General features: G+C 45.8%; 1 protein-coding gene across 1 annotated transcript; it reads right to left on the bottom strand.

Annotated features, from left to right (window-relative positions):
• Positions 1–433: 433 nt before the first annotated feature.
• Positions 434–25,219, bottom strand: stab2 (stabilin 2). Its single transcript, XM_084038979.1, has 68 exons — positions 25,059–25,219; positions 23,821–23,945; positions 23,625–23,740; positions 23,117–23,202; positions 22,609–22,675; positions 22,338–22,433; positions 22,044–22,166; positions 21,389–21,585; positions 21,146–21,273; positions 20,933–21,066; positions 20,384–20,463; positions 19,379–19,528; positions 18,985–19,128; positions 18,850–18,912; positions 18,615–18,731; positions 18,098–18,151; positions 17,932–18,012; positions 17,531–17,683; positions 17,100–17,159; positions 16,906–17,010; positions 16,309–16,395; positions 16,023–16,134; positions 15,759–15,939; positions 15,494–15,587; positions 14,960–15,118; positions 14,321–14,416; positions 14,145–14,237; positions 13,348–13,395; positions 13,059–13,192; positions 12,874–12,976; positions 12,479–12,556; positions 12,203–12,292; positions 11,935–12,042; positions 11,114–11,245; positions 10,901–11,029; positions 10,749–10,811; positions 9,773–9,871; positions 9,499–9,694; positions 9,327–9,422; positions 8,601–8,658; positions 7,770–7,843; positions 7,527–7,652; positions 7,200–7,273; positions 7,046–7,117; positions 6,699–6,821; positions 6,553–6,600; positions 6,405–6,476; positions 6,104–6,265; positions 5,898–6,020; positions 5,751–5,810; positions 5,437–5,613; positions 5,040–5,129; positions 4,817–4,963; positions 4,407–4,466; positions 4,201–4,324; positions 3,963–4,112; positions 3,666–3,878; positions 3,312–3,505; positions 3,065–3,206; positions 2,836–2,969; positions 2,537–2,699; positions 2,281–2,387; positions 2,064–2,183; positions 1,398–1,544; positions 1,066–1,176; positions 858–989; positions 656–778; positions 434–529 (listed from the first exon to the last, which is right to left on the bottom strand). The coding sequence occupies exons 1-68, from the start codon at positions 25,143–25,145 to the stop codon at positions 458–460; spliced, it is 7,662 nt and encodes a 2,553-aa protein (XP_083895105.1). The 5' UTR covers positions 25,146–25,219; the 3' UTR covers positions 434–457.

The following is a 25,219-nucleotide window of genomic DNA, read 5'->3' as shown; positions in this document are numbered from 1 at the left end:
TTAAACTAGGTTCAGCTGGAAACATGACACTTTTTTTATTTATAAAACTCAACCGTTGTTAGCGTTGGACTAAAATCTTAATCAGGAATTATCAGGTGAAAGTTTTTAAAAGTTCTATTAAAACTTATCAACATCAAAATTGATTTCCAGTTTTAAACATTAAAAAACACCAGAAACAAACTGTTTGATGTTTAATCAACATTCAACTTCAGTCACGATTCTTCACTTAAACATTTCTAAAATGACAACAAAACGTCCTGGGCTGAAACGGACTCTGAGCACCTGAATGCATTGTGTGAATCCTCCACCAGTGTCCTGGTCTGGGAGGTGGTACAGTTCTCAGAGACAGACCTTTAGAGTCTGAGATGGAGGACTTTCTGTCCAGAGGTATAAAAAGGGTTTTGAGGGTTCTGGTCCTGCAGTGAGCAGTTCAGGTTCTGGTCCTGCAGTGAGCAGTTCAGCTGGCCTGCAGCAGGTCCTGCAGCAGGTCCACCGGTGCCCTGTTGCCCACCTCGGCTGTGTCCTCCGCCTGCAGACAGACAGGAAGCCTGCAGTAACTGTTTACCTTTATTCTCTCCTATTAAACTAAACTCGATCAGTCTAGAAATGTCAAATATAATAAATAAAGTTGATGATGAATGAGACGAACACTCACTGTGACATCAGATGTGATGGACTCCGCTGGCCCTGGAGCTGCTTCGTAAACCGGATTACAGATGCTGCGACCGCCGGCTGCAGGCGGAGCTTCTTCCTCGCCTTCGTCCTGGCCTTCATCCTCCTGTCAGAGTCACAACGTCTCACAGTTATTATCACACATTCATAATAACAATCGGATGTATGTGGTCTTGACCTCTGACCTTGAAGTAGTGGAAGTGGAACGGTTTGGTGTTGTGGGTGTAGAAGTGGTACCCAACGAAGACGACGCCCACCACCAGAACAACCAGCATCACCACGGCAACGCCCATCCCGGCCTGATGTGCCACATGCATCTGGAGAACCAATCACAGGTCAGATGTAGGGAAATCAAACAAAGAAACCTCAACTGTGTTGTATGACATCACGTGCCTCTGGGCGAGGGGGTGGGGCTTTCAGCGGCCCCTGGAGAACATGGATGATGCCGTTGGACGTCACGATGTCCGAGGCGGTGACGAATCGCTCGTTAATGAAACGGGACGACTGAGGACATTAAAGAGAGTCGACATGTGAAAACCACCAACCACACAAGAACAAAACGCCCGAGTTCTTCTTCTACACTTAAATGAACTGACAGGTGTCTCAACCAATCACAGGCAGCCGTTTCTGCTGATTGTAATATTTGACATTAAACTGTGTTTGGTGAACAATGTAAAGATTGCTGGTGTCGCCCTCTGGTGTTTAGCAGTAGTAGTGAATCTAACCAGTGCTGAGGTGCTGAGCAGGTCGGGGACCCCGACCACCGTCAGACTACCAACGCGCGTTCGAATCCGAGTGCCATTGTTGAGCCGACTGAGAGGAAGAGCCTGGCCCTCCGACAGGTGGAACTCCATGTCCCGCGGAGACAGGGTCTGCAGGGACACGAGGACAGACAGGTGAAGACACGAGGACAGACAGGTGTGGACACAAGGACAGGCAGGTGAGGACACGAGGACAGACAGGTGTGGACACAAGGACAGACAGGTGAGGACACGAGGACAGACAGGTGAAGACACAAGGACAGGCAGGTGAGGACACGAGGACAGACAGGTGAAGACACGAGGTCAGGCAGGTGAAGACACGAGGACAGACAGGTGTGGACACAAGGACAGACAGGTGAGGACACGAGGTCAGGCAGGTGAAGACACGAGGACAGACAGGTGTGGACACAAGGACAGACAGGTGAGGACACGAGGACAGACAGGTGAAGACACAAGGACAGGCAGGTGAGGACACGAGGACAGACAGGTGAAGACACAAGGACAGGCAGGTGAGGACACGAGGACAGACGGGTGAAGGCACAAGGACAGACAGGTGAGGACACGAGGACAGACAGGTGAGGACCCATAGACAGCCAGGGTTCCTTCTAGAGGTCTTCCTTTGGGACTCACCTGGTTGCCGGGCAAACCGGCGTTGTCGGGGACAAACAGCGTTGATTGGACCGTCAGGTTGGCGAGTCGCTCCATGAAGCATTTCCCTGACTCGGACGTCTGAGAGAAGTTCAGGATTTGCTACAGAAGAAAATACAATCAAATACACGACTCGTAGTTTCTTCTGTGACTCGACAACATGAAATGGTGACTCAGCAGAATGGAGCGGCAGACTCACGGAGAGGAAGTTGGAGAAGGTCGGCGTGGCCTCAAGGACCTGCAGCAGGTTTCCTGTGCAGCTGAAGCCGTCGCCCACGTAGCCGGACACACACTCACACCTCACCTCTGGAACACACACACACACACACCGTAAATCACTGATCAATACTCACCATCAATAATCACTGATCAATACTCACCATCAATAATCACTGATCAATACTCACCATCAATAATCACTGATCTGAATGTCACCACAAAACTCCTCCTCTTACCCTTCATCCGGTAGCAGAAGGCGTCCCAGGTCTCGGTCTCCTTGCGGGTCCCGTAGTCCACGATGCCGACGTGTCCGAAGCCACAGTTGGGGTTGGAGTAGGTGGTGGGGTACGCCACCCGGACCTGGTCCAACCAGCCGGCAGCACACATGTTCAGTCCCCCCTACAGCGGGATCAGCACAGACCAGCACACAGACCAGCACAAACAGACTATGTTGGGGATTATTTTCCGTGGCAGATGTATTTGTAATTCTGACTCAGTAATCACAGGTGTGTTGATCCGTGTTGTGTTCACTGACCTGCTGAGCGTAGGACAGCTGAGTGTAGGAGGCCAGAACGCCTCCTTCTGCTGAACAGAGCTGCTGAGCTGCAGAGAAGTTCAGTTTGTACTGACCTTCATCAGAGCGGGCATGGAACACACCGAGGACCGCATCTATACACACACACACACAAACACACACACACTGATCAGTAACTGATCCATTAAACTGATCAGGTTGATTGATCATTCACGTTTCGGTTGCCGACCTTCAAAGTGAAGGTCAGTGCATTTGGCGTCTTGATGACACAGCCCGTTTCCCTGGAGACAGCGGCTGATAGGCCGCTGTTTGAGCTCACAGGTGAGTCCGTCCCCGACGTAGTCCTCCTTACAGGTGCACTTCTTCTTCCCCTGCAGACAGACGGGTCAGAGACAGACAGGTCAGACACAGACAGGTCACATGTTACCAGTCTGATGGTGGTCCGAGACGGACGTGATCCTCGGTATGGTCCTCACCGGAGCCGTCATGGTGCAGGTGGCGTGCTGGTGGCAGCCGCCGTTGTCCCCGGCAATGCATGGGTCGACAGGCAGACAGGTGAAGCCGTCTCCAGAGTGTCCTCTAGGACAGGTGCAGCTCACCTGCTGGTCTCTCTGGGAACACCGGGCTCCTCGAGCACAACCGCCGTTCCAGGTCTGACACAAGTCCATCACTGCAGGGAGACAGGCAGGCAGGCAGGCAGGCAGGCAGGCAGACAGGCAGGCAGAGAGACAGGCAGACCAAGACAGAGAGACAGAGTGAGAGGTGGAATCATTAGGGTGAGGGTGAGGGTTAGATCCGGGTCCCGGGTGGACTTCCTGTCCTACTGGTACCTGTACAGGTGAGTCCGTCTCCTTCATAAAACGGCCGACACACACAGGTGTTGTCCTGGCGACAAACGGCATTCTCAGAACAGGACGGAGAACATTGGTAGACTTCCCCCTGCAGGGTCTCACAGCGGTCTCCGGTCCAGCCGGCCTCACAGAAACACGACCCTGAACCTTTACGTCCCTGGTCACATGACCCGTGTTCTGAACAAGTACAGGCTGAGAACCGAAGGAAAACCAGCTGTTACACACCTGCAGTCAAACAGGAAGTGGTCTGACCGCTGCAGGAAGTGTGCTGCTCACCTTTACAGGTGTCTCCATAGAAACCATTACTGCAAAGCTCACAGGCCACGCCCCCGAACCCTGCCTCGCAGGTACAGGTACCGTTACCAAGGTGACCGTCGTCACATTTACCATGGTTACTGCAAGGAGAGCCGCTGCCGCCAGGACAGACTGGACAGAGAGGACGGATCAATACACAGCTGATTATTGATTAGTCATGACTAAATGATGAAATGCATGAATCGCGACGGCGTCTCACCCAGACAGTCTCGTCCGTGGTAACCATGACAACACTTGGACTGCCAGAAGTGGACGGTGCAGACGCTGCGACAGCCGGAGTTCTTAGCGACGAACAAGTTGGGAAGGTCACACTTCTGAACCTCCTGAAGATGGAACAAAGACAGGAATCAGTCACACACACGGGACACATACGGTCTCTGGTGGACCACAGAGGAGGACTCAGACCTTCAGTTTGGACCCTCTGGGACAACGAGAAGCCGAGGAGGAGCACAGTCCACAGCTCATCTACCACAGAAGAAGAAGAGATGGTATCAGCATAGAGACAAAGAGTTACCAACACCCAACAAGAGGAGCCCCAGAGCAGCGCCACCTGGTGGACGGAGCCCCACCTGGTAGCCGGAGCCCCACCTGGTGGACGGAGCCCCACCTGGTAGCCGGAGCCCCACCTGGTGGACGGAGCCCCACCTGGTGGTGCTGGTTCCCCAGTACAGACAGAAGAGAAGTGAGGCTGTAACAATGTTTCTACACCTGAACCAGATGATACCTTTGATTTTGGATTTCCAGGCTGGAAACACATCGGACACAACTGTGGTTTGGTTCCTCTTTAACAAACAGTCATTAAAGTGCAAATTTACCTTGAGATCAAAGGTCGTCTGTTCATCGCAGCGTCCTCCGAGGCTGGGTGGAGTCAGCAGACAGTCGATCCCGTAGGCGATCCCCCCGTTGAAGACGAGATGTCTCTGAACGATCCGACACGTCCCACCGTTAACGAAGATCTCTCCCTGATCAAAGACAAACCGGCGGATTAACGAGCGCCCACCGCCGTCTTCATCTTGTATCTGTTTCTGTTCTACTTACGATGGCGTCCGTCCCTCCACAGGTGAAGGAGAGCGGCGAGCCCTGCAGGGTCCGCACTGAGTCCAGATGGATCAAACCTTCAGCATAAACCTGAAAGAAAGAAGAAGAAGAAGCTCAGATCACATTTTACCACCATGTTTCCTGTCAACACAATAAAAGCTTACTTTGCACTGCCTTGAGATCACTAGACCTTTATTGTGAAAGGGTGAATGATTCATGTGAACACATCCTGATCAGGCTGTTCACTTCACACCACTTTCAAACTAAAGAGTTGGAGTTTCTCCCTCCTTACGATCTTGCAGCAGTTCTGGTGGTCTAAGTCCTGTGTTGGCGGACCCACCCATTATTTATCTTTTAAATTGACCAGCTCACTAAACTGGTTCAGTCTTGTTTTCACCTTCTGGGCCTGCAGGATGTGGTACTTCAGGTACTCCAACAGCTGGGCTCGGTGGTCTGGGTGGAACAGGAAGTCCCTCTGCTCCTGCGGCAGAGACGCCATGACACCATCAGAGGGCAGGAAGATGGTCACCGGCTGGTACATCAAGTCATTCACCAGGTCCATCACCCCTGAGTCCTGAACCAGAAACACACAGTTACACACCAGGTCCTTCACCCTCGAGTCCTGAACCAGAAACACACTGTTACACATCAGGTCCATCACCCCCGAGTCCTGAACCAGAATCACACAGTTACACACTGTGGGTTTCTCACCTGCAGCAGTTTGTAGAAGCTTTTATAACCACGAGCTTCGGCCACAAAACTCAGGTTCCTCTGAGGTTCACAGGAAGACAAAGGAACACGTCAAACATCATGGCCAGATCACAACGACTCACTGACGATGAAAGTTGATGAACTCACAGGGACGGCTTGCAGCCGGTCCAGATCGGGACGGATCAGGACCTTGTCGATCTCGTGGAAGATCCCGTTGATGCTGATGTCGGCGCTGTACGTCACATTGGCCTTGTTGACGAAGACGCTGCCCTGAAGACGTCCACACAAACACTCATCACCAACACACTCACACTAACATCAGTCGGACTCAGCCCTGCTCTCTGATTGGTCACCTGGATGGACCTGGTGGTCAGGACGAGTCCGGACAGGGCCGTCAGGTTCCGGGGGCGGGCCAGGTCGGCGGGCAGCAGCGTGTGACACATGACGATGTGGCTGCGCAGGACGCTGGCGAGCTCCTCTCTGGTTTTCTGTCTGACGGACAGCATCGATAGCACCTACACAGGAAACCAGGTCAACCCATCTGTGGGGAGGAGTCATCCTCAGGGGAGCAGGAATATGAATCTATGACATGAGTAACTGATTTGGGACGACTGCTAACGTTCAAATGCTGAAATAAACCTCATTCATTGTCACCTTGCCAACGCCTTCCTCTTTGGGAGCGAAGACTGTGAATGGGCCGCGACCTTTCAGAGAAATCTCCGCCATCTGAAACCAGCAGTTATAATTATTCATAAGTTCATGTGACTTCACCTGCAGGGGGCAGCAGAGACACAGCACTCACCATCAGACCCACGTAGAACTCTCTCAGCTCCGTCCTCGTCACGATCTCCTGCAGAGAGACTGGCTGGTTACTTCAAAGTACCCTGCTTATGTATGTATGTATATACACACACTATATATACTATACTGCTTATATGCTCTGCTCACCTTCCCCAAGGTGCCTCTGCAGGTGACACCGTCTCCGAGGAAGTTGCTGTTGCAGGTGCAGGAACGAACACCTGGACCAGTCATGTTACACCTGGCGTAGTACAGGTGACAGCCGCCGTTTCTCTGGGAACATCACAGACACGTCACAGGGGCCAAACGGTGAGATGAGGTTCGAGCCTCCATAGTGCTGTTCTACATAGTACCTTTGTGATTCTACATAGTACCTTTGTGTTTCTACGTAGTACCTTTGTGATTCTACGTAGTAGCTTGTGATTATATGTAGTAATTTCTGTTTCTACGTAGTACTACAATGTTCTCTTATCTGAAATCAATCAAGTCAGAATCACCTTTTGACACAAATCAATCATCTTACAGTTCCATCCGTCGCCATAGAAACCGTTGCTGCAGGAACAGGAAGTCTGAAGAAAAGGGGTGAAACAATAAACGTGAGTGCAGTGAACGTCTCACCAGACTCTTGTTGTATTAAAAATCCGTTTTTACTTTGTTTGGTCCGACGTGAACACAGTCTGCGTTGCCATGACAACCTCCGTTTCCTTCCAGACAGGGATTAATTTCTGTAGGAGACGCAGAAAATCTTGTTTTCCCTCAACACTCAACTCTAATTTCACATGTAAATAAATTAGAAATATAAAACATTTAAATGCGTATTGTGTATTCAATTCATTTAAATTCTACAATTTAACAAAATTAATATTACAAAAATAACTAAAAATAGACAAACCAAGAACCCAAAGCAGCTGGGACGAGTTTAAATATTTAAATATGATTTAATTTTTATTCCAATAGTAAGTAAAATAGTGAACTTACCGACACACACGAGTCCATCACCTTTGTAACCGCTGCTACAGACGCAGTCCCTCCTCCCGGGTCGAGTCCTCTTACAGACCGCGTTCACACTGCAGCCGCCGTTACCCACCAGACACGGGTCTGTAGCTGCAGACGATGCCATCGCCATCAAAAGATCAATGGTAAGGAAAGGAGCTCATTAGAACTGTGATCAGAACTCAGGAGTTCCTGGTTCACCTGCAGCTCTCATGTTGTCGGTGTTACCTTGACAAAAAGTTCCATTTCCTTGAAATCCAGCAGCACAGAGACACTGCGAGCCAGACGACCTGAACACACAACTACCAGACGAGATACATCAAACCACTGACTAGTCTCAAATCTAAAGCCTGAAACATCCTGAGTGTCAGTGAAAGCATCCTGAAGGGGGCAGCATTAACTTACAACTACAACCTTCTTGTATTTGTGACTCATTTTCAATAGAAACAAAGCAGCAGCTAGTTTTAATCCTGAGAAATAATGTAATAATACTGAGTAATAATATAGTAATACTGAGTAATAACATAGTAACACTGAGTAATAATGTAGTAATAATACTGAGTAATATTGTAGCAATACTGAGCAATAACGTAGTAATATTGAGTAACAACATAATTGTAATACTGAGTAATAACAGAGTAGTAATGTAGTAATACTGAGTAATAACGTAGTAATAATGTAGTAATACTGAATAATAACGTAATAGTAATAATGAGTAACATAGCAGTAATACTGAGTAGTAATGTAGCAGTAATACTGAGTAATAATGTAGTAATAATACTGAGTAATAATGTAGTAGTAATACTGGGTAATAACATAGTAGTAATACTGAGTAATACCATAATAGTTATACTGAATAATAACATAGTAGTAATACTGGGTAATGACATAGCAGCAATACTGAGTAAAAATGTAGTAATACTATTTAACAACGTAGTAGTAATACTGAGTAATAACGTAGAATACTGAGTAATAACATAGTAGTAATACTAAGTAATAACGTAGTAATACTGAGTAATATAGTAGTAGTACATGCATTTGGACATTTGTGTTACTCACTTTGCGCTTGTGTGACATTTCACTGAGCCACAAAGTTCATCAGCCCTGGATTCAATCTCTGCAACCAGACAGACAGACAGACAGACAGACAGACAGCTCTAACCAGTCAGACAGACTATATGAAGAATATGTTACGAGGTGTGTGTATAATGTTTTGTAATATGTTACAAAATGTGAAGTTGCGTCACCTGTCAAATACTTGAAAAGTTTGATGGGAACAAAGTCAGAATATTTAGAGAACAAGCATGAACCCCTGACAGATAGAAAAGTGTCTGATATGGAGAAATCATGAAGGCTGGTCTGAAAGAGACCAGAGACACTAATCATGGCAGTACAGGAACAGAAGCTGAGCACTAGATCTAGAGGCCTCACCAGACAGGACCCCAGGTGAAGGTCGGGGTCTACCACACCAGACAGGACTAACACCAGAGGATGACCATCACCAGAGCACCAACCAGACATGGTGGTGGACCATCACCAGAGTACCAACCAGACATGGTGGTGGACCATCACCAGAGTACCAACCAGACATGGTGGTGGACCATCACCAGTATGACAATCTAACACTATCTCTAGAGACCACAACATCAGGAAGCCTGAATAATGAATACTGAGGGCTGAAAGAGGAGCTAGAGAAGACATGGAGAGTGAAGGCATCATTATTACCGGTACATATATAAATAAATACAACTAAAATGTCTGTTTTAAGAATTTTAGGTTCCATACTTTCATCACAGAGGACCCCCCTCCAGCCGACGTCACACTCACAGGTCCCGTCTCCTTCAAGTCCTTCCTTACAATGGCCATTTTGACAGCGGCACTCTGATGAGAAGAGGGACAGTGAAGGTCCAGACATGTCTCCGAGTCCTCTACTGAGTCCTGTATGATGGACACGTACCCTGATCACAGTGGACTCCGTATCTCCCAGTCTGGCAGGTCTCACAGGCAGTCCCGTTGAACCCTTTGTCACAGTGACAGACTCCGGTCCCGTTGGTCCCGTCTGAGCAGGCTCCGTTACCGAAGCAGGGCCGACTCTTTAGACCGGGACAGGGTTCACAGTGGACCCCGAAGAACCCCCCACAACACTGCCGCACCTGGAGACACGTGACACAGCATTCATTGACTTTGTGATGTCCTCATGGAGACACATCAGGCGGTCTTCAGAGACGTACGATGTTTGTGAGGATGCAGGTCGTCCTGCAGCCGATGGTCAGCATACGCTCGCCTTCAAACATCCGAGTGAACATACACTTCTTCTTCCTCGCCGACGCCTGCAGGCGACAGGAAGTCCTTTTAAGGCTTTACATGTCTGTGTTTATCCTGCAGCATATTTAATATCATACATCATGAAGATTTTAGAACCATCTCTTTCATCTTTAGGATTTTAATCTAATTTAATATACAGGGTTCCTACTCCTTTTCCAAAGTCAAATTCAAGCAATTTCCAAGCATTTCAAGGTGCATTTCCATGCTTTTCCAGCCCCTTCCAGCTGTGGTAAACTCCATATTTGTATCAATCCAATGGTCAGTATTCAGTCTACTTATTATGTCACTTGTTCATCACATTAAATGAGATGTTATTGTCCTCTAAACAACCAACATGATGTTTGGAGACAGCTTTTTACAGAAGGACCACAAATGAAAGGAAAACTAATTCCACTAACAGATCCACAGAAATATAATCACCAACTATTTTCATCATCTGTTCATCATCAAAAGTCATTTTCCATGCAGAAATGTCAGAAAATGCTGTTTTCAGTCCCTCAAATATGGAGATCTTCACATATAACACACATTTCAAGCACTTTAAAGCATTTCATTCTAAATCCAAGCACTTTTCAAACCTGGAAAACACCACACTAAAATTCAAGTGTTTTCAAGGATTTCCACCACCCGTACCAACCCTGTATATAAGATCAAGTCATCTGCATATAAACTGATTTTGTAATTTCTTAATAATCTGTCTTTGCTTTTGTCTGTTTTCTGAGCTCAACATTTAAATGCTAACCCAACAGCTGTGATGGAGGAAACATTTTCATAATAACAACCAGGAACTCTGAATCCTTTTATGGAATAAAACTTACAGTCTGATAGTTTGTTGTTAATTATGAGTCATTAATATTCTGTGTGGTGTTCAGATGCTCTTACGTCTGGGACGTAGTTGTTGGGGCAGATTCTGCTTTGTGGCAACCAGCAGTCAACACAGCCTCCCTTTAAAGAGTACAGATTGTTATTAATAACAGTTATTAGAACATTATTTATGTCATTATGCGCTCTAACGAGCTCCTGCTGTGCGTTACCATGACGATAGTGTGCTTGGTGTCATCGCAGCGGTTCCTGTTGATCTCAAGAACAGCCGAAATGCCGTGAATCACTCCGTTCCCACTCAGCATGTTGGAGGAGTTCATCTGCGCTTCGTTCACGAACAGCTGGATGAAAACAGACGGGATCATTTCCTCCAGACAGTCATGTGACCTGATGACAAATTATTGATCACCGGTGTGATCAGTTACCTTCCCGCCTCGGGGGAAGAAGCCGAGCTGAAAGGAGAACCCCAGCAACGTCGGTTTGTATCCTCCGGACTGAAGGTCTGTCTTCAGGAGGCGCTCTGACATCACTATGTGGTAACGAGTCGTGTTCACATCCTGTTTACAAAATAAAAGCTTCCAATTACTTCTTATTTTTAAACATAGATATTCTTCTGTTTTAACTGATAAAATCTGAAAAAAAATCATTAAAACTTTATATTTGCATCCAAAGTTTTGACAATCAGAAGAATAGAAAGTAAATGTATTAAAAACAAGAAGTTACATATCAAATAACATGAATTGAATTATGTTAAATCAGTATTCATTTATGCATTTATTTTGCATGTATTACATTTTCTATTCAAATAATTATTTATTATCCATTATTATTTATTGCTCTACATATGTAGAAATATTTTTTGTTTCAATATCACTTTAAAATAAAATCATATTATCTGCATATAACTTCTTTTTTACTTTTCCTTGCTCGTGATTTTGACTCTCACTTCTTGTTTCTCCAATTTAATGATCAGAAGGTTCGATCGTAAATAAAAATAACAATAACAACGGTAATAACAACGGTAATAACGGTGATAACAACGGTAAACCGGTAATAACAATTGTAAACCGGTAATAACAACGGTAATAACAGCGGTAATAACAACAGTACACTGGTAATAACAACGGTAATAAAGGACAGCTAGCTCTCGTGTTCTCGTTGTCCAAATAGTTCAAATAAAGTTTCCTTTGCGGTTCTCTGTACTAGTGAGACTGATGACATGTCGTCTCCATGGCGACTGCTGTACCAGAACGCTCCTGTCCGTCTTCTTCAGGTAATCGGTGACAGCCGAGTCCATCGGGGCGAAGACGGTGAACTCGTCCGCCTGCTGGATCTCGTCTGTCAGGTTGTTGACCTGCAGGAGAGCGACATCAAGGTGAGCTACAGCGTACAGGGTGTGTGTGTGTCTGTCTGTGTGTTTGTGTGTCTGTGTCTGTGTGTGTCTGTGTGTGTCTGTGTGTGTGTGCCTGTGTCTGTGTGTGTGTCTGTGTGTGTGTGTCTGTGTGTGTCCTTACGATGAGAGACAGTCTGAACAGAGAGAACTCTGATCTCAGAGCGAGCGTCGCCAGCAGACCTTCACTTAACTTCCTGTCAGGAACCAAAACCTGCAGACAGAAAAGTGTTGGAGCATTGTTAGCATAATTAGCATCGTTAGCATCGTTAGCGGGTGTTTTTCAACATGAACCCTGTATGAACAGAGTTGTGAGTCTTTGGTCTCCAGTGATATGGCTTCATCACCCCTTCCCCTGAGGGATCATCAGCCCAACGCAGTGTGACCTTTGACCTTGTACCTTATCGATGACGTGGATCAGTCCGTTGGTCGCGGCTACGTTGGCCCTGCTGATGGTGGCTCCGCCCACAGCTGTGACCTGAAAGAACAACATGGTTTCTTTTAGAAATTAAAGCATCGACTTGTGGACGTCTCAGAGTATCGAGCTAACCGCTACAGCGCCAGGTGAGTTCTATAAAAGGTAACGTGAACAGAGATGTGAGCTACAGAGACCAGAACCAGGTTCTGTACCAGACTGTAAACAGGTTTTAAACATGAAGGCCTGTGGGGGCGATGCTATTAAAGTAGTTTTTGATGCATACTAACTAGTTTCTGATGCATACTAACTAGTTTCTCAGCGGCTGATGTTGCTGCTTGGTATTTGCTCTCATTCCGAGGGCAGAAATGTGGACTCACCTCACTGGTTGGTGAAACAGGAAGTGTTGTCTTGAGAAGGGAAGTCAGAGAGGAAACGCTGCTCAGGTTGGATAAGGGATAGATTCCCGGGATCACGTGGTTTCTGTGATGTAGGACAGATGGTAGCTGCTACATTTTAGTGCTTATCCAATGAAAAAGAAGTTCATGATCAGCTGAGACGTTACCTGACGAGACTCGGCAGGTTCCCCATCGTGGTCCAGAAGCTTTGGTCCTCTGGAGACATTTTACCGACGGCAGCTGAAGACGGAACTAGGAGAGTGACGTTCTGCTCCGACAGGATCCAGGACAGACCAGAGTCCTGGGACACGAGGGCATGAGGACACAAGGACATGAGGACAGAAGTCTGTTGTTTCTGTGTTCTTTCCTTCCTTAGAGGGGTTCTCCCCTTTTACTCCCTAATCATTAATGTTACTACTAATATTAATGTTATTAATGCTGGAGTTAATTACTCACAGTTGTCCAGGTGAAAAAATCTGAGGTGTCAGGTAGAACAATCAGTGCCTGAACGCATCAGGAGAACAAAGTCAGGGCAGTTTAAACACATTCATCACTGTTTTCACCTGTAGTTCACTGTTCTCACCTGTAGGACTGTTCTCACCTGTAGTTCACTGTCCTCACCTGTAGTTTACTGTTCTCACCTGTAGTTCACTGTTCTCACCTGTAGTTTACTGTTCTCACCTGTAGGACTGTTCTCACCTGTAGTTCACTGTTCTCACCTGTAGGACTGTTCTCACCTGTAGTTCACTGTCCTCTCCTGTAGTTCACTGTCCTCTCCTGTAGTTTACTGTTCTCACCTGTAGTTCACTGTTCTCACCTGTAGTTTACTGTTCTCACCTGTAGTTCACTGTTCTCACCTGTAGTTTACTGTTCTCACCTGTAGTTCACTGTTCTCACCTGTAGTTTACTGTTCTCACCTGTAGTTCACTGTTCTCACCTGTAGTTTACTGTTCTCACCTGTAGTTCACTGTCCTCACCTGTAGTTTACTGTTCTCACCTGTAGTTCACTGTTTTCACCTGTAGTTCACTGTTTTCACCTGTAGTTCACTGTTCTCACCTGTAGTTTACTGTTCTCACCTGTAGTTCACTGTTCTCACCTGTAGTTTACTGTTCTCACCTGTAGCACTGTTCTCACCTGTAGTTTACTGTTCTCACCTGTAGTTCACTGTTCTCACCTGTAGTTTACTGTTCTCACCTGTAGTTTACTGTTCTCACCTGTAGTTCACTGTTCTCACCTGTAGGACTGCTCTCACCTGTAGGACTGTCCCGTAACACGTCTGCCCGTCACCAACGTAGCCTTCATCACAGACACATGTCCACTGCGAGGACAGCAGACGGCAGCTGGCCTGGAGGTGAGACAGGTACATGTTGTTGATTGGAGGACAGACAGCTCTTCCTGTGTGGTTCAGGTAGATAGTGAACACCTCACCAGGTGATGGCAGCCTCCATCTACAGTCACACACTGGTTCACGGCGTCACAGTCTCTGCCATTTCCTTGGTAACCGCCTTTACAGGAACAGTCGCTCTGATGGTTGAACAAGCAGAACACCTCAACACAGACTCACAGTCGCTTATTTAAATTTATGATCATCAGCGGCAACAAGAATTCTACATTACACGTTCAAATTCATGGATATTAATTTATAATATCATTAGGGCCAACACCAACGTTAGCTTTAGACGACAAAACCAACGTTAGCTTCAGACGATAAAACCAACGTTAGCTTCAGACGATAAAACCAACGTTAGCTTCAGACGATAAAACCAACGTTAGCTTTAGACGACAAAACCAACGTTAGCTTTAGATGACAAAACCAACGTTAGCTTCAGACGACAACACCAATGTGAACATGGATAATAATGAGTCACGCGATTATCAACAGTAAAGATTTGCATTACTAATGACTGACATGACAAAATGTCAACATTTCCTTGTAGTTTTACGGGGACACTAACGGCGTCTCCTGGGTTAAAGTCCTGTGTTTGTTTGACCCCTCCCTCCGTGTCAGCTGTTGCTCTACCCAGAATGCAGTCGGTAACTGTGTCACACACTTAACGCTGATGTTACCTGTCCAGGTCCCACGTAGATGCAGGTGGCGTTGGCGTGGCAACCTCCTCTGTCGGGAACGTCACAGTTGTTGATTGGCTGACAGTCGTCTCCGTCCTCCTTCCATCCGGTCAGACACCGACAGGTACGAGTCCCTGCTCCTGTCTTTATACATTTAGCCTGCAGGGGGCATCAACACACAGCACTTATTACATCACGTCTTAATTATCCTCGTTTAAATGCATTTAGTAGAGAAGTATAGAGACACAAACAGCTGCCGTATTTATGTCTAGATGACCTTATTTGGAGTGTTGATGGAGCAGCTACAATGTTAGCATAGCCTAGCACCCATCAACCAGACTCCATTCAGAAAACCAGCCTTTTAAAAGTAGTTATCTTGTGGTCTTGCAGACAGACCTAACAAAGCACGACTCAGCACTTTTTACTGATCACCATCATGATGGAGTTATTTCAGCATCTAGGTATTACAATTATTTCACGGCTTAATAGATTATTTTCATGGAAAATGATTTTAGAGTTTAATAAGTGCCTTACATTGACACTGCAGCCGCCGCGGAGAGGCGGGGCACAGGGGTCTGACTCCACACAAGTGATCCCATCACCTTGGTAACCAGGTTTACATACACACCTGAAAACACACACAGTATGTAACCGGTGAACCTGGACGGCATCACAACACACCCTGCAGGGGCGGCGCCTCCTACAGGCAGCCGCCAAAATTACCTCTAGAAAAAAAGTTGTTCACTAGTAGGCATATACTGTGTGTCATTTAAAAAATGACTTCTGCAGGTGAACTCACCTAATGGTTTTCTCGCTGAAGTCGCAGTCTGCGTGGGCGTGACAGAACTGAGCTGGAACGCCACACGCCGCCGTCCGGCGCTCGCAGAAGCGACCGGTGAAACCTGTCACACAGGAGTTCTGGAGACAGCGACCGTCGGAGTCTGGACGGCTGTCACATGATCCGTGGATACAGAGACAGGCTAAGGACAGACAGGTGAGCTTTCACTGGCATGACATCACACCTGCCTGGATGATTCCACGAGAAGAGAGGAGTCACACTTACTTGTGCCACAGTTCGGTCCATATTTGTTGGGGGAGGAGCAATACTGACAACGAGAGCCTCTGAAGGTGGAATCACAGATACACGATCCGTTTCCTCCGATCCCCTCCGAACACTGCAACGCAAAAACACTTGCACTTCCTTCACGCGCCACAAAAAAAAACACTTCCACTTCAGGTTTATCTTTTTTTTCTCCTCAAAAATGACCAAATAACATAATATAATAATTTTCTTCCGTCTTCATTCATGTATATGATGAGCTGATCAGAGTGTTGGTGTTGAACCTGACCTGACCGTGTCCGGAACACGGAGTCTGGAACCCACCAGGACAGGGTCTACAGTCTGGACCGTGGAAACCACGGCAACATGCTGGAGTCTGGATGACACAAACACACGAGTCAGACCGTTTTGACGACTGTTTCAGACGACTGTTCCCAGACGACTGTTCTCAGACGACTGTTCCCATACGACTGTTCCCAGACGACTGTTCTCAGACGACTGTTCCCACACGACTGTTCCCAGACGACTGTTCTCAGACGACTGTTCCCAGATGACTGTTTTCAGAAGACTGTTTCCAGACGACTGTTTCCAGACGACTGTTTCCAGACGACTGTTTTCAGATGACCTTTCCCAGGCGACTGTTTTAGGATGACTCTTCCCAGACAACTGTTCCCAGACGACTATTCCCAGACGACTGTTTTCAAATGACTGTTTCCAGACGACTGTTTTCAGATGACCTTTCCCAGGCGACTGTTTTAGGATGACTGTTCCCAGACGACTGTTTACAGACGACTGTTCCCAGACGACTGTTCCCAGACGACTGTTCACAGATGACTGTTCACAGACGACTGTTTTCAGAAGACTGTTACAAATAAACTTGCCTTACCATCAGCGTGTTGTTGCAGCTAGGCGAGCATCCTCTTGTAGGGATTTTAAGAGCCAAACTGCTGGAGGACGCCACATAGAAGATACAACCGTAGGTGTGAGAGCCCTGATTGATACAGAGACACATGGTCATGGTTGTGATCAAAGATGAAGACTGGAACTGAGGAGGAACTAAAAGCGAGTGAGACGTGGTACCGTATTAACGCCAGAGGAGCAGGGAGACAGGTGGACCTGAGAGCAGCTGACACATTCACCCTGGAAACAAAAGATCATCACAAACCATCAAACTCTTTCTAGAATGCTGAACAAAGACACGGAAAGAAGAAGGCTTGGATCAAAGGGATTGATTGATTGATTGATTGGTTGGTTGTTCAAACTTTCGATGATAAACATGTTTGTTAATAACCATAAAAATGAATATCATGTTGAGAAAATTAGATTATTAGGTTGGACTCATCATGTTGGAGTTATTGTAATTATTAAAAAACGTCTATAAAAAAAAAGAGAATAGAAACAGGAGGAAACATAAAGTGTTGGTAATGTTGGTGATGAAGGAATAAAAGTTGAATTGCAGATGATATTTATTAGCCAAATTGAAGCCTGTAAAAACTGCTGGTGAAGCTCACCTGGATGATCCTGGTCTCAGTGATGTCACACCTGTGTGGCAGCACCGGTTGGATGGAGGGCGGAGTCAGAACTCCATCCAGGACGTAGAGGAGCCCGTTTTTGGCTTCGACGGCTGCTTCCAACACCGCCGCCCCGTTGACCAACATCTGACCCTGGACCAGACAGGAATAACCACACCATCTTTATATACATATATATATATATATATATATATATATATATACACACAGTATATAAACAATGATATCTGGTTTAATCTAAATGATACTCAAACTAACTAACATCCAATACTGTTGTCATTTCCATGTTGTGGAAGAGAAGCAGCTGCCAATGTTGTTATTACTGGGATTCAAACACACGGTCAAACTAAGACAACCAGACTGCTTCCATCCAAACTTACATTTTCTGTCACGTTAATCGCTAGAACCTGATTGGCCATCGTCACGATCCTGAGACTGGAAACGGCGTTGAAGACGTCCAGCTTCAGAGCAGGAACAGGAACCACAATGAGAAGATTTGATGGACACAAATGTATTTATTGAATTCAAGTTGAAAGTTGCACTCACTGAGGTGGACAGGACGATGTGGTTCCTGAGCAGCTCCACCAATTTGTTACGACCCTGAAGGTTTCAATCACATTTCAAATGTTCACTGTAAAAAGGTTGCTGTAAATTTTACAGAAACTTACTGGCAGCAGGATGATTAGTCCCTGCACAGTCAAAGTACCTCACTGTATTTACAGTCACAGTTCTGTGACTGAATTTACAGTTTAAGTACCTCACTGTATTTACAGTTACAGTACCTCACTGTATTTACAGTTTAAGTACCTCACTGTATTTACAGTCAAAGTACCTCACTGTATTTACAGTCACAGTACCTCACTGTATTTACAGTCACAGTTCTGTGACTGAATTTACAGTTTAAGTACCTCACTGTATTTACAGTCACAGTACTGTCACTGTATTTACAGTTTAAGTACCTCACTGTATTTAGAGTTACAGTACCTCACTGTATTTACAGTCACAGTACGTCACTGTATTTACAGGCAGCAAAGAACTGGTTCTGTGTGTTTGTGAGTCTTACTTCAGTACTGCTCAGGTACAACAGGTGACCTTCAGTCATCAAATCAAAGGCTGAACTGCTGGGAGCAAAGACTGTGATGGGACCAGGAAGGTCCAAGACTGAGTCCAGGCCAGCTTTCTGCACACAAAGACAACAGGTCCCCTTTAGTACTTATAGGACACCAATGTCTCCTTCAGTCCCACTTTGCGACATTAACATGAGTTGACTTTACAATGTGAGTAGATGAGATCCATACCTCTAATAAAGATTTGAACTTGTCAAACTTGCCGTAGTCAGAGATGATCTTCATCAGGTTCTCCTGAGGAAACACACAGACGTTGATGACGAGATGAATGACTGAGTGAAGTGATGAAACAGGAAGTGGTCTGACCTGCGGGTCGCTGGCCACGGTAGGTGAGACGCTGTCCATCAGCTTGTTGATGATGTGGATCATCCCGTTGGACGCCACCACGTCAGACCGGAGGATCACGCCTTTCTTCCTGCTGCCATGGATACGGATTCTGGTCTGCGAGTCCTGGAGATCACAGGAGGGTACACACATGGAGGTCATGAAGAACAAGACACTAACAAGAGCCACATGTCCTGCTGGGCCTGTTGCCCCTGGCAACACAAACTCTGAGGAGACGATGAAGACGGTCTGGACTTGTTTCTTTAGAAAAGACAATAATATTTGATAATAATAGCCTCATCATCATTATTATGACTGTTATTATTATTATTATAACGATCATTATAACCCCGGTGGTGAAAGGAGCCTGTCTCACCCCCTCTGATGTGTCTGTCTCAGCTGATTTTCCAGTCAAAGTATAGAAGACGTCCGTTTTCTTCAGTGTGTCAAGAGGCATCACCCCGGCAACCAGGTGCATCTTACACAGGTATCTGGTTCTGGACTGGTCTGCTGTCAGGGTCCGGATCTGAACGGGGAACACAACATGTAGTCAAGAGTCTCGGGTTCTCCTACAATCCACACACACACACACACACACACACACACACACACACACACACAGATATACTGTCTATATAACTCATCTAAATCAATCTTAATGTTGTTTTTATGTTCACATTAAAGTCGCAGTCAGCAACATGTTTTTGATCATATTCACCGAAGCCGACACTACGCTCCGATAGAACAACATAAATCATCCGGTTTTAGAAAAAAAACGCACCTCTACATGCACGTAGAGCCTGTTGTTTGTTTTGCAAAGCGCCCAGATCATCCTGTCCAATTAGCACGCAGGGCTGTGTTCGTACACACAGAGCCCCTCCCCCCTCGGATCGTACCACTATCACAGGGGGGAGGCGGAGGGAAGTAGCAACAAGCTTCCAATTCCTCGTTAAAAAACGAAACGAGGAGGTCCAAAACAACCAAGGAAAAGAAAACACCGGTGGAAAAGAAGGAAAGAAGAAAGATGGCGATGGTGCCGTGATAAAACCAGAGTCAACATCGGACCCGCGTTTCAAAGGTGGCGTGATCTAAGGGAGTTCAAAGGGCACGAAGTCGAGGGGGAGGAGCTCGGTGGTCGTGGGGGAGGAGCTCGGTGGTTGTGGGGAAGGAGCGTGAGAGTTGTAAACATTCAAAATCTGACAGAGTGCCCTCGATCCACCGGACTTGCCAACTGGGACTTTAATGTTTCATGTGTTCTGTCAATTTGGAACATTTTTATTTTTTTGTATTTTGATGCTTTTGGTTTATTATGCTTTTATGATAGAGAGAGAGAGAGAGAGAGAGAGAGAGAGAGAGAGAGAGAGACAGAATTGGGTCTTACTGAAGTTCCCTTGAATCCTTTGTTTTCTGGGACAAAAAGAGTGAAAGGACCCAGATTCTGCAGAGGCCAGGACAGAGAACCTGGACACACAAACACACAAACAGACAGGATTATTATTTGTATTATTATTATTATTATTATTATTATTATTATTATTATTATTATTATTATTATTATTATTAGTAGTAGTAGTAGTAGTAGTATTGTTATTGTTATTATTATTATTATTATTATTATTCCTTTTATTGTTTATTGTTGTTATTATTGGTAGTAGTGTTATTATTATTATTTATTATTATTGTTAATACTATTATTACTATTATTATTATTGTAATTATTACTATTGTTATTATTATTAAATTATTATTATTGGTATTGTTATTATTATCATTATTATTACTGTTATCATTATTGTTGTAATGATTATGATTACTATTATTGTTATTATTGTTGTTGTTATTATTATTGTTATTACTATTATTATTGTTGTTGTTGTTGTTATTATTGTTATTATTATTATTCATGCAGTAATAAATGGATTGTCCTCACCGAACAGAGCAATGGCCTTGCTCAGCTGACCCTTCCATTCCCCTCCAGGCTCCGTGTTCAGGTCTGTCAGACGCTGGACCAGGTTCCCGTAGCAGAACTGACCATTTCCAAGGTAACCCTGGAGACAGGTGCACCTGGGGGACAAGGGAGTGCAGGTTAGACACACCTGGGCATGCAGCGGGTACGGAGGTGAAGATAAAGAAGTGGACGGACTCCACTCGTCCTGGTCCCACGGTGCTGCAGTTGGCATCCTTGTGACAGGACCCCGGTCTGCAGGACTCCTTCAGGGTGCAGCTACCATTGGACAGGTGTTCAAATCCGGGAAGACACTCGCAGTGAGACTGGAACCAAGAACACAGGGTACCCTGAAGAACTGCAGTACTGGTTTCTAATCCACATTGTGTTCCTATTCCTGGCCCTGACCCCGATCACGATCATGACCTGAGTATCCCGTACCTTCCCCGGTTCCTCGTAGACACACTGTGCAGACCCAGCAGAGCAACCCCCCTGTCTGGTCTGACATGGATCGATGGCCATGCAGACCCGTCCGTCCCCGGTGTAACCCTCCTTACAGGCACAGAGGTGCTGGTTTGGACCCGTGTGGACGCAGGTCGCCTGGAGGTGGCAGACCCGCTGGAGACACGGGTTTATGGCTGAGGAGACCAGAACCACCGTTAAGTCTCTTCAGTCAAACGACACAAGGCTTGTCAAAACTTTAAAACTACTATTTATTTACAAAACAACATCAGCTGAGTAAAAACGTTGTTCCTTTACTAGCATTACTAGCTTCCATGCTAACACATGCTGGTTACTAGCTTCCATGCTAACAAATGCTGATTACTAGCTTCCATGCTAACACATGCTAGTGACTGGCTTCCATGCTAACACATGCTGGTTACTAGCTTCCATGCTAACACATGCTAGTGACTAGATTCCATGCTAACACATGCTAGTGACTAGCTTCTGTGCTAACACATGCTGGTGACTAGCTTCATGCTAACACATGCTGGTTACTAGCTTCCATGCTAACACATGCTAGTGACTAGATTCCATGCTGACACATGTTCTCATGGATACGTGTTGATTATTGAGGAATGTTTAATAAACTCACATGAACACTGAGCTCCTGATTTCTGGTAACCACGGAGACACTGACACACCAGCTGTCCTGTCAGAGCTTCTTCCATACAACGGGAGTTCTGCTGACAGCTGAGAGCTGAACACTCAGGTAGCTCTGCAACACAGCACAGGTGTCGGATCACAGATCCAGGGAAGAGGTACCTGTACCTGGTACCTGTACCTGATACCTGATACCTGGTACCTGGTTCCTGGTACCTGATACCTGGTACCAGTACCTGATACCTGGTATCTGTAACTGGTCCTACTGATCATCAGAGTGACTCACCTTGATCACAGTTTGAACCTTTATATCCAGAGAAACAAATGCAGCTCCCATCAGCCTTTAAACCAGAGTTACACAGACCGTGGACACACGAACACACTGTAGAGACAGAAACCACAGAAGAAGAACACATGAACACACTGTAGAGACAGAAACCACAGAAGAAGAACACATGAACACACTGTAGAGACAGAAACCACAGAAGAAGAACACACGAACACACTGTAGAGACAGAAACCACAGAAGAAGAACAAGAGAGAAAGACCAGTGTCACCTGAGCTGCAGGAGGATCCATATCGTCCAGGTTCACAATCCTCACATGCAGTTCCTGCAAAGCCGACCTGAGGCCACACACACACACACACACACACACACACACACACACACACACACACACACACACACACACACACACACACACACACACACACACCACATCAGTGACCACTAGAACCACCTCAGTGACCACTAGAACCACATCAGTGATAACGAGAACCACATCAGTGACCACTAGAACCACATCAGTGACCACTAGAACCACATCAGTGATAAGTAGAACCACATCAGTGACCACTAGAACCACATCAGTGATAAGTAGAACCACATCAGTGACCTCTAGAACCACCTCAGTAACAACTAGAACCATCTCAGTGACAACTAGACCCACATCAGTGACCTCTAGAACCACCTCAGGTGTGTGCTGGTCACCTGAAAGCTATGACGATACCTGAAGGATAAATGAAGTCACCTGATAATTATGAACCACTACTAAATGAGGTCACCTGGCAGCTGCAGGTCCCGTTGCCCCCCAGTCCATCGGAACAGACCCCCCGGCTGCTGCAGGGGCTGTCAGGTTGATCAGGACACTCTGAAACACAAACAGGAAACAGTCAGCAGACCCAGGAAGGCTGCCGATCTGAATCCCGAACCACCTGTGGACATGCTGTGTTGCTGAGTTTAGGTCTCAAACACAAAGTGTCTAGTCAGCACAGTAGTGTCCTGCTCACTGAGACTCTGGAGAGGAAGGAAGTCCTGGTTCCTGCAGGACCATCTGTATCCTGCAGGACTGGGCCCCGAACATGTTGCTTCAGACTACTAAACCTCTTAGTCAGTTAATGAAAGCCTCTTCACAACTACACTTTGGGGAACGCGTGTTAGGGGGTTGTGGTCTCGTGGTTCAAGGTCCCGTGTGGTGTTTGGGGACTACTTGCTGATTGGCTGTGCGACTGAGATGCCTTCACATTCCTGCTCCTCAGAGGATGACCGCTCTCAAAGTGTTTCTGGACTTACCGATGCAGTCTGGACCCCAGAAACCTGGGCAGCAGCTCTTCACCTCCACGTCCTTGTAGCACTCGAAGGAGCAGCCCCCGATGGCCAGCTTCAGGTTGGGGGTCCTGATGTGGTACCTGCTCAGAGACAGAACTGGTCTGTATTCCTGCTGTTGTTCCTGGGGTCAACATGAAGGATCTGAAGGGTCGGGTCTTACTTGCAGTCCTTGGCGAGGGATCCTGGCGACTGCTGGAATCCTGCTGGACATGGGATCAACATGCTGATGGAACAGGAGTGACACGCGGTCCGGGTCTTCAGCACCGTCGAGTTAGAACAGAAGTTCTGTCAACAAAGTCACCAGCAACCAATCAGAGAGCTGCTTTCCTGTCACCTGACTAACACCTCACAAGGGTCATCGTGAGTGAGTGAGTAAATGAGTAAGTAAATGAGTGAATGAGTGAGTAAATGAGTGAATGAATGAGTGAGTGAGTGAGTGAGTAAATGAGTGAATGAATGAGTGAGTAAATGAGTGAGTGAGTAAATAAGTGAATGAATGAGTGAGTAAATGAGTGATGAATGAGTGAGTAAATGAGTGAATGAATGAGTGAATGAGTGAGCAAATGCGTGAGTGAGTAAATGAATGTTAGTGAGTAAATGAGTGAATGAATGAGTAAATGAGTGAGTGAGTAAATGAGTGAATGAATGAGTTAGTGAGTAAATGAGTGAATGAATGAGTGAGTAAATGAGTGAATGAATGAATGAGTTAGTGAGTAAATGAGTGAATGAATGAGTGAGTGAGTAAATGAGTGAGTGAGTAAATGAATGAGTGAGTAAATGAGTGAATGAATGAGTGAGTAAATGAGTGATGAATGAGTGAGTAAATGAGTGAATGAATGAGTGAATGAGTGAGCAAATGCGTGAGTGAGTAAATGAATGTTAGTGAGTAAATGAGTGAATGAATGAGTAAATGAGTGAGTGAGTAAATGAGTGAATGAATGAATGAGTTAGTGAGTAAATGAGTGAATGAATGAGTGAGTAAATGAGTGAATGAATGAATGAGTTAGTGAGTAAATGAGTGAATGAATGAGTGAGTAAATGAGTGAATGAGTGAGTGAGAAAATGAGTGAATGAATGAGTGCGTGAGTAAATGAGTGAGTGAGTAAATAAATGAGTGAGTGAGTAAATGAGTGAATGAATGAATGAGTGAGTGAGTAAATGAGGCAATGAATGAGTAAATGAATGAGTGTGTGAGTAAATGAGTGAGTGAGTAAATGAATGAGTGAGTAAATGAGTGAGTGAGTAAATGAGGCAATGAATGAGTAAATGAATGAGTGCGTGAGTAAATGAGTGAGTGAGTAAATGAATGAGTGAGTAAATGAGTGAGTGAGTAAATGAGTGAATGAATGAGTAAATGAATGAGTGAGTGAGTGAGTAAATGAATGAGTGAGTGAGTACCTGCTGTGATGCAGCCAAGGTCGTCTTCATCATCTTCATCATCATCATCAGGACAAACAACAGCTTCCAGCAGAGACTCGACTCCATGACTTCTGATCTGTGATCAGTCTCTCAGCGGGTCTGTGCTTATAGGCAGCCCTTCCTCCTGTAACTCCTCCTCC

The sequence above is a fragment of the Eutrigla gurnardus genome (assembly GCF_963514095.1).
Source record: "Eutrigla gurnardus genome assembly, chromosome: 21".
In the NCBI taxonomy this organism is placed as follows: Eukaryota; Metazoa; Chordata; class Actinopteri; order Perciformes; family Triglidae; genus Eutrigla; species Eutrigla gurnardus.
This window is presented reverse-complemented; position numbering and strand designations above follow the sequence as displayed.

Coding starts and splice junctions, on each gene's coding strand:
- stab2 (XM_084038979.1), bottom strand. CDS start 25,145: ATGGAGTCGAGTCTCTGCTGGAAGCTGTTGTTTGTCCTGATGATGATG. Junction 18,732..18,849: donor AGTTCAAATCTTTATTAGAG/GTATGGATCTCA, acceptor CTTTGTGTGCAG/AAAGCTGGCCTGGACTCAGT. Junction 9,695..9,772: donor CCTGCATCCTCACAAACATC/GTACGTCTCTGA, acceptor ACGTGTCTCCAG/GTGCGGCAGTGTTGTGGGGG.